This window comes from Carcharodon carcharias, chromosome 16, assembly GCF_017639515.1.
Source record: "Carcharodon carcharias isolate sCarCar2 chromosome 16, sCarCar2.pri, whole genome shotgun sequence".
Taxonomy (NCBI): domain Eukaryota; kingdom Metazoa; phylum Chordata; class Chondrichthyes; order Lamniformes; family Lamnidae; genus Carcharodon; species Carcharodon carcharias.
The window spans coordinates 118,651,558-118,666,996 of NC_054482.1; the positions used below are offsets into that span (position 1 = coordinate 118,651,558).

Consider the following 15,439-nt stretch of genomic DNA (forward strand, 5'->3'; position numbering starts at 1 on the left):
TCCTGCTCTGTCCTCAGTCTCCTACACTGTTGCAATGAAGCTCAACACAAGCTCGAAGAGCAGCACCTCATCTTTTAATTAGACACTTTAAACAATTAGAATCCCCCACTATCAGCATCCTAGGTGGGGGGTTAGCATTGACCAGAAACTGAACTGGACTATCCATATAAATACTGTGGCTACAAGAGCAGGTCAGAGCTCGGAATCCTGCGCCAGGTAACTCACCTTCTGACTCTCCAAAGCCTGTCTGCTATCTACAAGGCAGAAGTCAGGAGTGTGATGGAATACTCCGCACTTGCCTGAATGAGTGCAGCTCCAACAACACTCAAGAAGCTTGACACCATCCAAGACAAAGCAGTCCCGCTTCATTGGCACCCCATCCACAAGCATTCACTCCCTCTACCACCGACGCATAGTAGCAGCAGTGTGTACCATCTGCAAGATGCACTGCAGGAACTCACCAAGGCACCTTCCAAACCCATGACTACTACCATCTAGAGGACAAGGGCAGCAGATACATGGGAACACCACCACCTGGAAGTTCCCCTCTAAGTCACTCACCATTCTGACTTGGAAATATATCACTGTTCCTTCACTGTCACTGGATCAAAATCCTGGAACTCCCTCCCGAACAGCACTGTGTGTGTACCTACACCACATGGACTGCAGTGGTTCAAGAAGGAAGCTCATCAAGGGCATCCAGGGATGGGCAGTAAATGCTGGCCCAGCCAATGAAGCCTACATCCCGTGAATGAATTTGAAAAAAGCCATCCGCTCTCAACAATTTGAGATCATAATCCTCTGCCCTCATTTCTTCAGGTAGGAGCTGTTTCCATTTACACCTCCTCTAGACCCATCTTTTGTTTCTCTGCTTGCCCCATTACTATCTCCTTTTGCCTTGCACCATCATCCCTTTTGTCAATTAATCTCTTCAGCCCTCCAACCTATCACAGACCTCCACTTTTTTGATCCCACTCCCTTTTTCTTTTACTTTCTTAAAACCTATTAAATCTGTAACTTTTCCCAGCTCTGATAAAACGCCATTGAGCTGAAACTCTAACTCTGTTTCTTTCTCCAGATACAGTCAGATCTGCTGAGAATTACCAGCATTTTCAGTTTTAATTTCAGATTTTCAGCATCTGCAAGTATTCTGATTATGCAGAAGAAAAATATTTGCTATACTTGTCAGCATGATTACATCACCAAATCTACACTGGTAAAATATTAACTCAGGAATTGAAAATATTTACATGAATTAAAACCCACAGGGAAATTAAACCATCAAAAACTCCCCACAATGTATTATGTGGAGACACTGGGGAAACTGAGATTGTTCTCCTGTGAGCAGAGAAGGTGAAAGGGAGATTTAGTACAGGTGTTTGAAATTATGAAGGGCTTTGAAAGAATAAATAAGGAAAAACTGTTTCCATTGACAGGAGGGCCAGCAACCAGAGATTGAAGACAAATGAAGAGGATACTCAGTGGAGTGCATACCGCCACCACACTATATTAACTCAATCTTATTACACTTACATAGCTCTTCCTTGAGGCTTTTCCCTGACTTGTGGCTCTATAGCTACAAAGCTGAAAAATTAAATCTTTTAAGAGATTCCATCTCACTGAGAAGGCTTTAGGCCAATCCACGTTCAACAACCTGCTCAGAAAACCTTGCTCACATTTTGACAACTCTGACAAGTTGCACTACAGCAGCTGAGACAATCCACAGCATTCCAAAACAATCAACAACATTCTAAATAAAAGATTAAAAAATGTCAATTTGCCCTATCTTCCAACGTTAACAGATCTTTGAAAAAAATTTTAGGATCCGCATCGATATCTTTGCCAAAACCTTATCAGTTCTTTCTTGGACAATAACCTATCTATGGCCCAAGTTTTATTGAAATCCGTCAATTAGTTTTTGAGATATATTGTTTACAGATGTTCTCAGGATAGTGTCCTAAGCCTAACCACCTTCAGCTGCTTCATCAATGACCTGAAAAGAAGAAATTTTGCAGAGCTATGGGGAAATAGCAGGGGAACGGGACTAATTAGATAGCTCTTACAAAGTGCCGGCACAGACATGATGGGCCGAACAGCCTCCTTCAGTGCTGCATCATTCTATAATCTGCAATTGTCCTGCAATCTTCTCCTCCTCAACTATTTATTCAAGTCCTTTTGAAAGTTATTATTGAATCTGCTTCCACTGCCCTTTCAGGCAGTGCGTTCCAGATCACAACTCATTGTGTGTAAAAAAAAATTCTCATCTCCCCCTTCTGGTTCTTTTACCAATTATCTTAAATCTGTGTCCCGCTGATTACTGACCCTCTTGCCCCTGGAAACTGTTGTTATTTTTACTTTACTCAAACAGGAAAATAATTGTGATCTTGATTAATTACTGATAAGAAGTCCCATTTCCTAATGGTGCTTCTAATTCCTGTTGTTCTATGAAAGGATACCACCACCATTGGTTTCTCTTTGAGCTCAAACCCATTTACTTCCTTCAACGCTTTGGCTGCTGCCTTCTCATTGGGAAGCCCAACGAAAGCTTGTCCCTTCATCCGTCCTTCTTTCATCAATCGGATATCAAACCTGTAAAGGCAAAACAACAGCTTTTAAAATAACCCATCGTTCAAATTCAAAACTAACAGAAAAAGACAGGCAGGATTTTCTAGCACTGCCTGCTGCCGGGATCATCCGGTCCCACCAAAAGTCAATGGATTTTTGGCTGGGCCGCCTGATCTCCTGTAGCGGGTCCCACCACAACAGGGCTGGAAAATCCCTGCTGAAATCTCTTTTTTGATCAGACAGCCACTCAACATCCCTCTCTAAAGCGCTGAACTATATACGAGCTCGCTGATCTATACTGGCTGTCATAAAACCATAGACAAGTTATGCTGCAGAGAGAGGCCATTCAGCCCATTGTGTCTGTACCAGACTGCCAGTCCAGTAACACCTTGATTTGAAAGTTCTCCTTCTCACATTCAAATCCCTCAATGGCTTTGAACTCTCCCCCTCTCTGTAACCTCCTTCAGCCTCTACACCATCCTCTACCTCCCCCCTTCACCAATTTTGGCTACTTGAGCATCCCCAATTTCAATTGCTCTGTGGTATTTTGCTTTTATTTAATTGTTCCACCACTGGCTTCTTTAAGCTGCCTAGGATCTAAGCTGTGGAATTCTCTCCCCAAACCTCTTCTCCTTTTTACCTCTCTTTCCGTCTTTAAGGAACTCCTTAACACCTACCTCTTTGATCAAGCTTTTGGTCATCTGTTCTAACATTTCCTTACATGGATTGTGTTCTTCCTAGTCAATTATTTTGCCTGATTATGCTACTGTGAAGCATCTCAGGACATTTCTTACTTTAAAAGGTGTCAGATAAAGTTGTAAACAGGAAAATAAATACAATCTGACATAGAGGTTCTATAACATAATTGTAAATGAAGTACTTCTGAAGCATAGTCGTGTAGTAATCTAGGAAACATGGCAGCCAATGTGCATGCAGCAAAATTCCAGAATAAGCAATGTGAAAATGACCAGATAATCTGTTTTTGTGAACTGCTTTTCTTTGAAATAAGCACCGTGGCATCTTTTACATCCACTCGAGAAGGCAGATGGGCCCCTCTATTTAATTTCTCATCCAAAGGTGACACCTCCAACACAGCAGCACTCCCCTCAGTACTGCACTGGGAGTGACAACCTACTCTAGGTGCTTAAGTGCATGGAGTGGAAATTGAACCCAAGACTTTCAGTATTTCAACTGATATTGAAATATCAACAAAGAACAAAGAAAGAGAAAGTACAGCAAAGGAACAGGCCCTTTGGCCCTCCAAACCTGTGCCAATCATATTGCCTGTCAAACTAAAACTTTGCACTTCTGGGGTCCGTATCCCTCTATTCCCATCCTAATCATGTATTTGTCAAGCTGCCTCTTAAACAGCACTATCGTACCTGCTTCCATCACCTCCTCTGGCAGCGAATTCCAGACACTCACTACCCTCTGCGTAAAAAACTTGCCCCGCACATCTCCTCTAAAGTTTTCTCCTCTCACCTTAAATCTACGTCCCCTAGTAATTGACTCTTCCACCCTGGGAAAAAGCTTCTGACTATCTACTCTGTCCATGCCACTCATAATTTTGTACACTCTAAAGTCTCTCAATACTGCATCAGTGAAACAGAACTCAGATCTCTTACATGTTCCTTTCGGCTTGCGATGAAAAATCAACATATCTGCCAAAGATGAACTTCAAGTCCTGGAATGAGATCAAAGGGTGAAAACAACAAATGCACCAACTTCACAACTGAGTATCTTACTAAAGCTCCACTGAAAAGAGAAAGCAGCTAGCAACGAAAGGAGCTGAGAGAGAGAGGAGATTACCTTCTCTTCGACTTGCTTGGACAGATTCTTTACATACAGTCGACAGGTCGGTTCACCTGGACTGTAATTCTTAAACATCGACATGCTCTCCATTTCTGTTAGAAATCAAACACAAACTGCGTATCAATAGCAACACAGGAACAGGAAGCCACTATTCAGCCCCTCGATGCTGTAACACCATTCAATTAAATCATGCTAATCTGTTTCTTAACTCCAATAAAAATATATCAATGCCAGTTTTTACATCTCAGCATCCACAGCCTTTTGAGGAAGAGAGTTCCAGATTTCCACGACACTTTGTTTCAAGAAGTGCTTTCTGACATCACCCTTGAAAAGCCTGGCTCCCCATGTTCTGGACTCTCCCGCAAGAGAAGCTACTTCAAGCTTTAAGGTTTTATTCTCAATACTGGCTAATGAAGTTAAAAAAGACAGTTCTATTCTAGCAAACACATATTTATTAAACAGTTTCAAAGATCAACGTTTTGGAATTCTACTATTGTTATAAAATGGCAATAAGGTATTTTTGGATTTCAAAACAAGACTGCTTCAAGTAAACTAAACACAACTTAGCACCAGACCATCCACTTCCAGCCCTGGCAAACACACCCTTGCACCACAGCATCCCGCCAGCAAGCCCACAATAACCACCACCACCCCACCCAGAAACTCCACATCCCCTTCCTCGCCTCATCCCTCCAACCCCACAGCAAACCCCAACTGACCACCACTCCCCCTGGCAACCCTCAACAAACATGAAAACACACCCCACTGCCCCCTCCCCGCACCCAGGCAATCCGAACCCTCCAGTCCATCGGGCACCACACAAACCCCCTCTTCCACAACCCTGACAAACACGCATGCCAAACCCCTCCTGCCCGACACCGGGCAATCCCAATCTCTCAACCCGCCCCATCAACCCCACACCCACCCACCTCCACTCCCAAAATCCTGGCGCTCTCACACTGCAGCTGCAACATTTCACCACACCTGGCACTCTGTCTCTTGCACTGGCACTCTCTCTGCCCATCACCACGAGATCCTGGCACTTACTACACCTTAACACTGCAGCCCGAGGCCTCATTCCCCTCACACACAGAGGCCGTGACATTTCACCACCCTGACACACATACTCTGGCATTCATTCTGCCCTCACGCAGATACCCTGACACACACACACACACACACACACACACACACACTGCTCCTCACACTTACCGTCTCTGGTGATTCTACCCTTTGCCAACTGTTTCCTGGAAATGAACTCAGAGGGAATCTCTTCCTCTTCCTCTTCCTCACTTTCACTTTTAGAACAGACAGGAACAGGCTGGATTTTTCCAAATCCGGAGTTTTGAGGTTCAGAATTCTCCTGTGGCTCTGTAGATGTGATATCAGGTGAACAATGTTCAACAACCATACACAAATCACTGTCAATGGCGTCATGTTGAAGCCACTACTTTGTTTACAGTATCTTCCATCTAGAATATGACTGGACTCGTAGCTAACAGCGTAACAACTTGCATTTCCTTAAAAGTAGTAAAACACTCCAAGATGCTTCACAAGACTGTAAATCAGACACAGCCACACAAGGAGGTAATAGGACAGTTGACCAAAATCTTGGTTAACAAATGGCATTTTAAGGAGCATCTTAAAAGAGTAGAGAGCTAGAGAGATTTAGGGAGAGAGTTCCAGAACTTAGGGCCCAGGCAACTGAAGGCACAGCCACCAATGGTGAACGATTAAAATCGAGGATGAGCAAGAGGCCAGAATTGGAGGAATGCAAAGATCTGGAAGGGTTGCAGTGCTGGAGTGGATTACAGAGATAGGGAGGGGTTGAGATCATGGAAGAATGTAAAAGTGAAGATAAAAAATTTTAAATAGAGATGTTGCTGGATTGGGAGCCAATGTATCATTCCTGTTATCATTCACATATTAAAGGAGCAATTATATTTAATCAACTCTATTAATTGCATAACAAATAGGTGATAATTGGTGGTGGGTACTAATTGTATTCAAATGGTGGGCATTATTTGGAGATTCACTTGTGCTGATATATACATATGTAAGCAATACATGTGTACACATATGAAAGAGGGGTTGTTGGTTCAAGATGTATGACATGCAATCTGTGTCTCTGAAAATAAAAGTTTATTACAGTATGTAGTCTAGACTCTAGTGTTCTATTCTTCACTGCCTGACTCTGAGTTGTAACACACAACACTCCACAAATCTTTTGATGAGAATTTATGCTTCCAGTCAGTCGTTTCACCGAAGGAATTATTAGATGTGACAAAGTTATGAATGAGGGATTCACCTGCAGATGGTCTATGGCAGGGACACCTGATGCTGTGGAGATAGAAGGTGATCTTCTTTGTTGGGAGAATCTTTCTTTACACTTATATCATGTCTCAAAAGGCGGTACACGCCAGCTACACATCAGCAGTTAATTAATTTGCTGCAAAGGGCTTTCACAAAAGCATAATAAAAATCATTTTTTTGTTTTTATAACTGGGAAAGGACTTAAACAGCTGACACAGGAATGCACACTGAAACCACAACAACCTACCTGGTCGACGCTCCCCTCCCTCCAACAAACTGCTAACGTCGGCAGAGATGTGGAACTCGATTTTCTTTTGACCGTGAGGCTGTGGCTGGTCAAAGACTTCGGATGGTGGCACCGCGGGATGTGAGCTGAGAAGGCACAGGAAGATGCAAATTAGCCCTAAACAGAAACCACTGACTGCGAGTCTCTGTACACCAAAAGACCATGAGGTTGTTTACACTCAGTGGTTGGTACAGTCTCATTTTCTCAGTTTAGAGGAATGAGAAGTGACCTGATTGAAACATGTAAGATTCTGAGGCGGCATGACTGCATTATTTGTAACTGCTGAGAGAATGTTTTCCCTCATAGGAGAATCTATAACTAGGGAGCACAGTTTCAAAATAAGGGGTTGCCCATTTAAGATGGAGATGAGGAATTTCTTCTCTCAGAGGGTCGTTTTGGAATTCTTTTCCACAGAGAGCTGCATAGGCTGGGTCATTAAATATATTCAAAGCTGAGTCAAAGGTTGCATGAAGCGGGCAGGAAAATAGAGTTAAGGCCACAATCAGATCAGCCATAATCATATTGAATGGCAGAGCAGACTCAAAGGACTGAATGGCCTACTCCTGCTCCTATTTCTTATAATGTTATGGTCCTCACTGGTTACAACAGGTACATTGGTGTCAACTCCATTAACCTGGCATAGACAGGATGAGCACTGCAGCCAAGAAATGAAAAGATTTCCTGATTAAGCTGCACAGTATGCACAGAGTGCAAGAAAGGGTTAAAACACACTGTTCACTGACATTCTATTGTGCCTTTTGTTCCAACAACCAGTTCCAAATGATCTGAGCACACTGTGTTCATAGAGTATGGTTGCTTCTTCCCAACCAACATAAAGAGGCATTGAGTACAAAGGCAGGGAAATTATGCTGAACCATTATTAAGGTCTTGTTAGGTCACAACTAGAACATTATCTCCATTTCTGGTCACCATACTTTGGGAAGGATGTGAGTGCCCTTGAGAGGATGCAGAGAAGATTTAGCAGAATGTAGAGTGGGGCGGACTGGACTGCTCTAGAGAGAGCTGGCATGGACTCAATGGACCAAATGAGCTCCTTTTGTGCAGTCAATGAGTCTCAGACATAACAACCGCGCTGCCCCCCCCCCAACCCCTTCCACGTTTTGCTCCAGAGTCAGGGTTGGGTCATATGTTGGATCAATCTCCTTCCTTCTAAAGCATACCAACACACTTCAAGAAGGATGAGACACCTGGTGGAAAGAGCATACATAACAGAATTTATTCATATTCAGCTGATTCATAATCAAGGGTAGATGGTGTCGTAGGTGTAATGTCACTTGACGAGTAATCCAGAGAACCAGATTAATGCTCTGGGGACATGGGTTCAAATCCCACCACGGCAGCTGATGGAATGTGAAGTCAGTTAATAAATCTGGAATATAAAGCTAGTCTCGGTTATGGTAACCAAGGAACTATCGATTGTTGTAAAAACCCATCTGGCTCACTGATGCCCTTTAGGGAAGGAAATCTGCCGTTCTTATCTGGTCTGGCCTACATGTGCCTCCACACTCAAGCAATGTGGTTGACTCTTAACTGCCCTCTGAAATGACCTAGCAAGCCACTCAGTTCAAGGGCAATTAGAGATGGGCAATATATGCTGGCATTGACAGTGGCGACCACATCCCATGAAAGAATAAAACATAAAAAAAACATATGATTGGTCTATGCCACATAGAATGCATCTTTATAGTTTCACTGTCTTTGGAGTTCTCCGGCTCCAGACCACATGAAGTCTCATGGCATCAGGTCAAACATGGGCAAGGAAACTTCCTACTGATTACCACCTACTGCCCCCCTCCTCAGCACTGAGGGTGGCAAGGGCGCAGAATGCATCCTGTGTGGGAGACTTCAATGTCCATCAACAAGAGTGGCTCAGTAGCACCACTACAGACTGAACTCGCCGAGTCCTAAAGGACATAGCTGCTAGACTGGGTCTGCGGCAGGTGGTGAGGGAACCAACAAGAGGGAAAAACTGACTTGAACACATCCTCACAACCTGCCTGCCACAGATGCATTTGTTGATGACAGTGGTGGTAGGAGTGCTTGTGGAGATGAAGTCCCGTCTTCATGTTGAGGATACCCTCCATCGTGCTGTGTGGCACTACCACCATGCTAAGTGGGATTGATTTTGAACAGATCTAGCAACTCAAGACTGGGCATCCACAAGGCGCTGTGGGCCCATCAGCAGCAGAAGAATTGTAATCAACCATAATCTATAACCGCATGGCCCCGCATATCCCGCAATCCATCAAGCCAGGGGATCAACCCCGGTTCAATGAAGAGTGCAGGAGGACATGCCAGGAGCAGCACCAGACATACCTAAAAATGAGGTGTCAACCTGGTGAAGCTATAACACGGGACTACTTGTGTGTCAATCGGCATAAGCAACATGCAATAGACAGGGCTAAGTGACCCCGCAACCAACGGATCAGGTCAAAGTTCGGCAGTCCTGCCACATGCGGTCATGAATGGTGGTGGACAATTAAACAACTCACTGGAGGAGGCGGCTCCACAAATATCCACATCCTCAATGATGGGGGAACCAACACATCAGTGAATAAGATAATGCCCAAGCATTCGTAACAACCTTCAGCCAAAAGTGTCAAGTGGATGATCCATCTCGGCCTCCTCCAAAGGTCCCCAGCAGGTGCCAGTCTTCAGCTAATTTGATTCATTCCAAGTGATATCAAGAAATGGCTGAAGGCACTGGATACTGCAAAGGCTATGGGCCCTGACAACATTCTGGCAACAGTACTGAAGACTTATGCTCCAGAACTTGCTGCACACCTGGCCAAGCTGTTCCAGTACAGCTACAACACTGGCATCTACCCAGCTATGTGGAAAATTGCCCACGTTATGCCCTGTACACAAAAAGCAGGACAAATCCAACCCAGCCAATTACAGCCCCATCAGCCTAGTCTCAATCGTCAGTAAAGTGATGTAGGGAATAATCAACAGTGCTGTCAAGCACTTAGAAATAACCTGCTCATTGACGCTCAGTTTGGTTTCCGCTAGGATCACTCAGCTCCTGGCCTCATTACAGCCTTGGTTTAAACATAGACATAAAAGCTGAACCCCAGAGCCGAGGTGAGAGTGACTGCCCTTCACATCAAGACAGTATTTGACTAAGTGTGGCATCAAGGAGCCCTAGCTCATAGCAATGGAGTCAATGGGAATCGAGGGGGGAAAACCTCTCCACTGGTTGGAATCTTACCTAGCACAAAGGAAGATGGTTGTGGTTGTTGGAGGTCAGTCACCTCAGTGCGAGGATCTCATTGCAGGAGTTCCTCAGGGTAGTACCTCGGCTTAACCATCTTCAGCTGCTTCATCAATGACCTTCCTTCCATCATAAGGGCAGAAGTGGGGATGTTCGCTGATGATTGTACAATGTTCAGCACCATTCGCCACTCCTCAGATACTGAAGCAGACCATGTTCAAATGCAGCAAAACCTGGACAGTATCCAGGCTTGGGCTGACAAGTGGCAAGTAACATGTGCACTACACAAGTGCCAGGCAACGACCATTCCAACAAGAGAGCATCTAACCATTGCCCCCCGACATTTAACGCATTACCATCACTGAATCCTCCACTATCAACATCCTGGGGATTACCATTGACCAGAAACTGAACTGGACAAGCCATATAAATACTGTGGCTACAAGAGCAGGGTAGAAGCTAGGAATCCTGCAGCAAATAACTCACCTCAGGATTCCCCAAAGCCAGTCCACAATCTACAAGGCACAAGAGTGTGATGAAATACTCTCTATTACCTGGATCAGTGCAGCTCCCACAACACTCAAGAAGCTTGACACCATCCAGGACAAAGCAGCCTGCTTGATTGGCACCCCAGCCACAAACATTCACTCCCTCCATTACCAACGCACAGTAGCAGCAGTATGTACCATCTACAAGATGCACTGCAGGAACTCACCAAGGCTCCTTAGACAGCATCTTCCAAACCCAGGACCACTACCACCTAGAAGGGCAAGGGTAGCAGATAAATGCAAACACGGCCACCTGGAAATTCCCCTCCAAGCCACTCGCCATCCTGACTTGAAAATACATCGCTGTTCCTTCACTGTCACTGGGTCAAAATCCTGGAACTCCCTCCCTAACAGCACTGAGGGTGTACCTACGCTGGACTGCAGCGGTTCAAGAAGGCAGCTCACCACCACCTTCTCAAGGATAATTAAGGATGGGCAATAAATGCTGGCCTAGCCAGTGACTCCCACATCCAGTGAATAAAAAAACTAACTCTTGAAGACCATTCTCCTTTAAAACTGCTTAGCACAGGTATGTATTCCTGAATCCTGAGAACCTTCTATTTACATAAGTCTTAATTGTTTACTTCAAAGATACTTCCCTTAACCAAGATTTCCTGACACGTTTGATCATGAATCATTTGAAAAGTTGCTTTATTAATAGCTCATCTTTTTAAATAACCCATCTGTACCACAGTTCATGACCCCTCCCCCCTCTGCCTTTGTGATAGTTACACTAGCCATTAAAGCTATACTGTAATCATTCATGGTAATGTCCTGTGTTATTTTCCTCCTCGGGCACATGGCTGTTTTCCTATTCTAGGAAGTTTTTTTGGCAAATACCAGACAGCTCGTTCATTAATTCATCAGATTAAACAGCCAAGATTCTGGAGCTCGGCTTCATGAGGATAGTACAGGTTGTCCTGATTACAGTCAATGGGTTAGTCCAACATAAAACTGAGATGTTTAAACCTCATTATGAAACAGAGCCTGGTGCTTGTGAGCAGGGATACACACAAACATACAAATCGGGAGCAGGAGTTCTAAAAGGCCCCTCGAGACTGCTCTGCCATTCAGTAACATCATGGCTGATCAGAATACAACCTCAACCCCACATTCGTGCCTACCCTCGATAACATTTTCACCCCCTTGTTAATCAAGAATCCATCCAGCTCTGCCTTAAAAATATTCAAAGATTCTGCTTCCACTGCCTTTTCAGGAAGAGTTCCAAAGACTCACTACCCTCTGGGAGAAAAAAATTCTCATCTCTGCCTTAAATGAGCGACCCCTTATTTTTAAACAGTGACCCCAGGTTCCAGGTTTTGCCACAAGTGACCCCAGGTCTAGTATAGCCTGCTCTCTGGTTCGCTGCGGAATGAGTTCGAAGATAATATCCTGAAAACATTCTATGAGCTCCTCATCCATGTCATGTGGATGGCAGCACAGCTTCTGCAATCAGCTGCTCCAAGAAACCGATATAGTCAGCCCACTTCACATGGATTAAGTGTTTCATGGGGTCATCGTAAATGGCATTTTTCACGATTTGGGCAGCTGTGTGGCATCAGTAGAAATGATGTGAGTAGTGCTGACTGTACATCCAGTTTACTGCTCCTTGTCGGATCTAACTGTGCTGAATGGTCACTGAGCTTCACTACATAACTGAAGAATCGTGAGACCAAGAACACCCATGACCAACCCAGTTCACATTCTGCCATCTGGAAATCCTAAGAACCAGGATAATGGAGTTGTTGACTAAATATAACAATCAGGAATGGGGAGGGGGTATAAAAATCAATTAACTGAGCATTCTGACTGCTCCTGCGCTGCACGCGTTCCGGCCGCTCCTGACTGCTCCTGCACTGCGCGCGTTCTGACTGCTCCTGCGCTGCGCGCGTTCTGACTGCTCCTGCGCTGCGCGCGTTCTGACTGCTCCTGCGCTGCGCGCGTTCTGACTGCTCCTGCGCCGCGCGCGTTCTGGCCGCTCCTGCGCTGCGCGCGTTCTGGCCGCTCCTGACTGCTCCTGCGCTGCACACGTTCTGACTGCTCCTGTGTCGCGCACGTTCTGACTGCTCCTGCGCTGCACATGTTCTGTAAACGCAATGATGTATCTGAGCTTCACAATCTATAATATGGAATTTGTTCACTGGGAAGATTAAATCAAAATTACAGGTTAAAATGTGTTTCAAGGTGAGCTAATGTTAGGGATGTGGCAATTTTCAAACACCACCATTTTATAATTTGCAAGATTGTATTCACCTGCTTTCTAATTTTACAATTTAATTCAATTGGCGAGGGTGGTAGGGGGTGGTTAGAAATGGATTCTGTGCTGCATGATGTCTTTTTCAGATCATACATTTTAACTTCATGCAGCTTACAAGGTCATGCTGATAGGGTGAGATGAAGAGTGGTGGGAGGAGGTTCATGTAGAGAATGAACACCTGCATGGACCAGTTGGGGCAAGTGGCCTGTTTCTGCTCTGCACATCCTGTGTAATCTATCAATTAATCTACAACAGAAAAGAGGCAAGGAAAACACTCGTTTATTTTAGAAAACAATTTTATATCTTCTGTCAAAAGATTGAGATGACAACTCTCTATGTTTACATTTCTATTCACTTTCTTCTGATGTGGGGGCTGCTGACAAGACCAGAATTTACTGCCCATCCTTGTTATGCCTAAAATGGTCTTGACACACCGAGCGGCTTGTGAAGACACCTCAGAGGAGCGTCAGGAGTTAATCACAGCCAGACCCGGTGAGGGGTGCACTGATAAGGGTTATCACAGTGTGCACTTGGACAACGTTGGGGTGTGCTGGTAAAAGATGCCCTAGTGTGTGCACTGGAGAACTGTGAATAGATGGCCCACTGTAAGCCAACAAGTGCAGACTGGGGCTCAGGTGTGAGACTCTGCTGGAAATAGGAGCCTGTTAGCTAAAATGCTCTTGAATCTGTGACAGGCTTGGTATTACATTTGTTAAAGACACCACATAGGAGCCAAACACTAAATTCTGTATTCATTACACAAGTTGGGGAGATGACAATTTTTTTATACAGCGAGTTGTTGTGATCTGGAATGTGCTGCCTGAAACGGTAGAAGCAGATTCAATAATACATTTCAAAAGGGAATTGGAGAAATACTTAAAAGGAAGAAATTTTGTAGGGCTATGGGGAAAGAGCAGAGGGAGTGGGACTAATTGGAAAGCTCTTTCAAAGAGTCAGAACAGACATGATGGGTCAAATGGCCTCCTTCTATGCTCTATCATTGTGTGATTGCAAGTTCCAAGCCGAGACTTATTTTCTTCTTACCTTTGGGTAGGTGCTTTTGGCACATTAATCAGGTCCTTCAATCTGGGTCGTTTTCGGACTGAAACTCGTTTTCTCTTTTGTGTCTGTTTTGGTGGAAGTGAGGTTAATCCCATTAATCGTGTCATTCTGCAGAGAGAAAGGAAATGATTTAGGTATTAAACAGATTCCCAGGAACGAAGCATTACAGTTACTTGGAGAGAATGGAGAAGCTGGGACTGTTCTCCTTAGAGCTGAGAAGATTAAGGAGCGATTTCACAGAGGTATTCAAAATCACAAGGGGTTATTATAGAGTAAATAAGGAGAAACTGTTTCCACTGACAGGAGGGACCTCGGTGTATATGTACATAAGTCACTGAAGATGGCAGGGCATGTTGAGAGAGCAGTTAATGAAGCAAATAGTATCTTAAGCTTTATTAATAGGAGCGCTGAGTACAAGAGTAAGGAGGTCATGTTGAACTTGTATAAGACACGAGTTGGGCCTCATTGGGAAAACTGTGTCCAGTTCTGGGCACCATACTTGAGGGAGAATGTGAAGGCATTGGCGAGAGTACAGAGGAGATTCACAAGGGTGATTCCCGGGATGAAGAACTGTAGCTATGAGAATACATTTGAGGGGTTAGGACTGTTTCCCTTGGAGAAAAGAAGGTTAAGAGAAGACTTGACAGAGGTATTCAAGATCCTGAGAGGTATGGACAGGGTAAATAGTGAGAAACTCTTCCCACTCAAGAGAACATCAAGAACTAGAGAGCACAGACTCAAAAGGAGTAAACGTGATGTGAGGAAAAATTTTTTCACCTAGGAGGTGGCTGGAGCCTGGAATGAACTTCCTGAAAGGGTGGTGGAGGCAGGTTCGATCAAGCTATTCAAAAGAGAATTGGATTGCTACCTGAAAAGAGAGAATGTGCAAGTTTATGGGGATAAGGCAGGGGGAGTGGGATTAGGCAGGATGTTCTTGCAGTGCAGATTCAATGGACTGAATGGCCTCCTTCTGCACTGTAAAGATTCTGAGATTCTGTGAGGGTCAATAAACAGAAAACACAGATCGGAGGTAATTGACAAAAGAACCAGAGAGGGAGATGGAGAATTTTATTTCAATTTTCAGAAGGAAACTGGATAAATATTTGAAGTAAAAAATTTGCAGGGATATGGGGAAAGAGCAGGGGAGCGGAATTGTTCTTTGAAAGAGCCAGTACAGACTTGTTGGGCTGAATGGCCTCACTCACTCTGTGTTGCTTGACTCAATAAATTAGCTTCCTATCCCGTCGGGTGTCAGCAGTGGTTCAGTGGGCAGCATTCTCCTCCAAGTCAGAAGGATTTGGGCCCAAGTCTCGAGACCTTGAGCACATAATTCAGGCTGACCCTCGGATGCGGTACTGAGG

General features: G+C 44.5%; 1 protein-coding gene across 2 annotated transcripts in view; it reads right to left on the minus strand.

Moving 5' to 3' along the window:
• rnpc3 (RNA-binding region (RNP1, RRM) containing 3) overlaps window positions 1-15,439 on the minus strand; it is a 55,692-nt gene that overhangs the window by 3,555 nt on the left and 36,698 nt on the right. For both annotated transcript variants that reach the window (XM_041207734.1, XM_041207735.1), the window contains exons 9-14: window positions 14,061-14,186; window positions 6,938-7,062; window positions 5,590-5,748; window positions 4,375-4,469; window positions 4,191-4,249; window positions 2,457-2,589 (exon numbers count right to left, since the gene is read on the minus strand). In XM_041207734.1, the coding sequence (XP_041063668.1) occupies window positions 2,457-2,589; window positions 4,191-4,249; window positions 4,375-4,469; window positions 5,590-5,748; window positions 6,938-7,062; window positions 14,061-14,186 (697 nt within the window). The remainder of the gene's footprint in view (window positions 1-2,456; window positions 2,590-4,190; window positions 4,250-4,374; window positions 4,470-5,589; window positions 5,749-6,937; window positions 7,063-14,060; window positions 14,187-15,439) is intronic.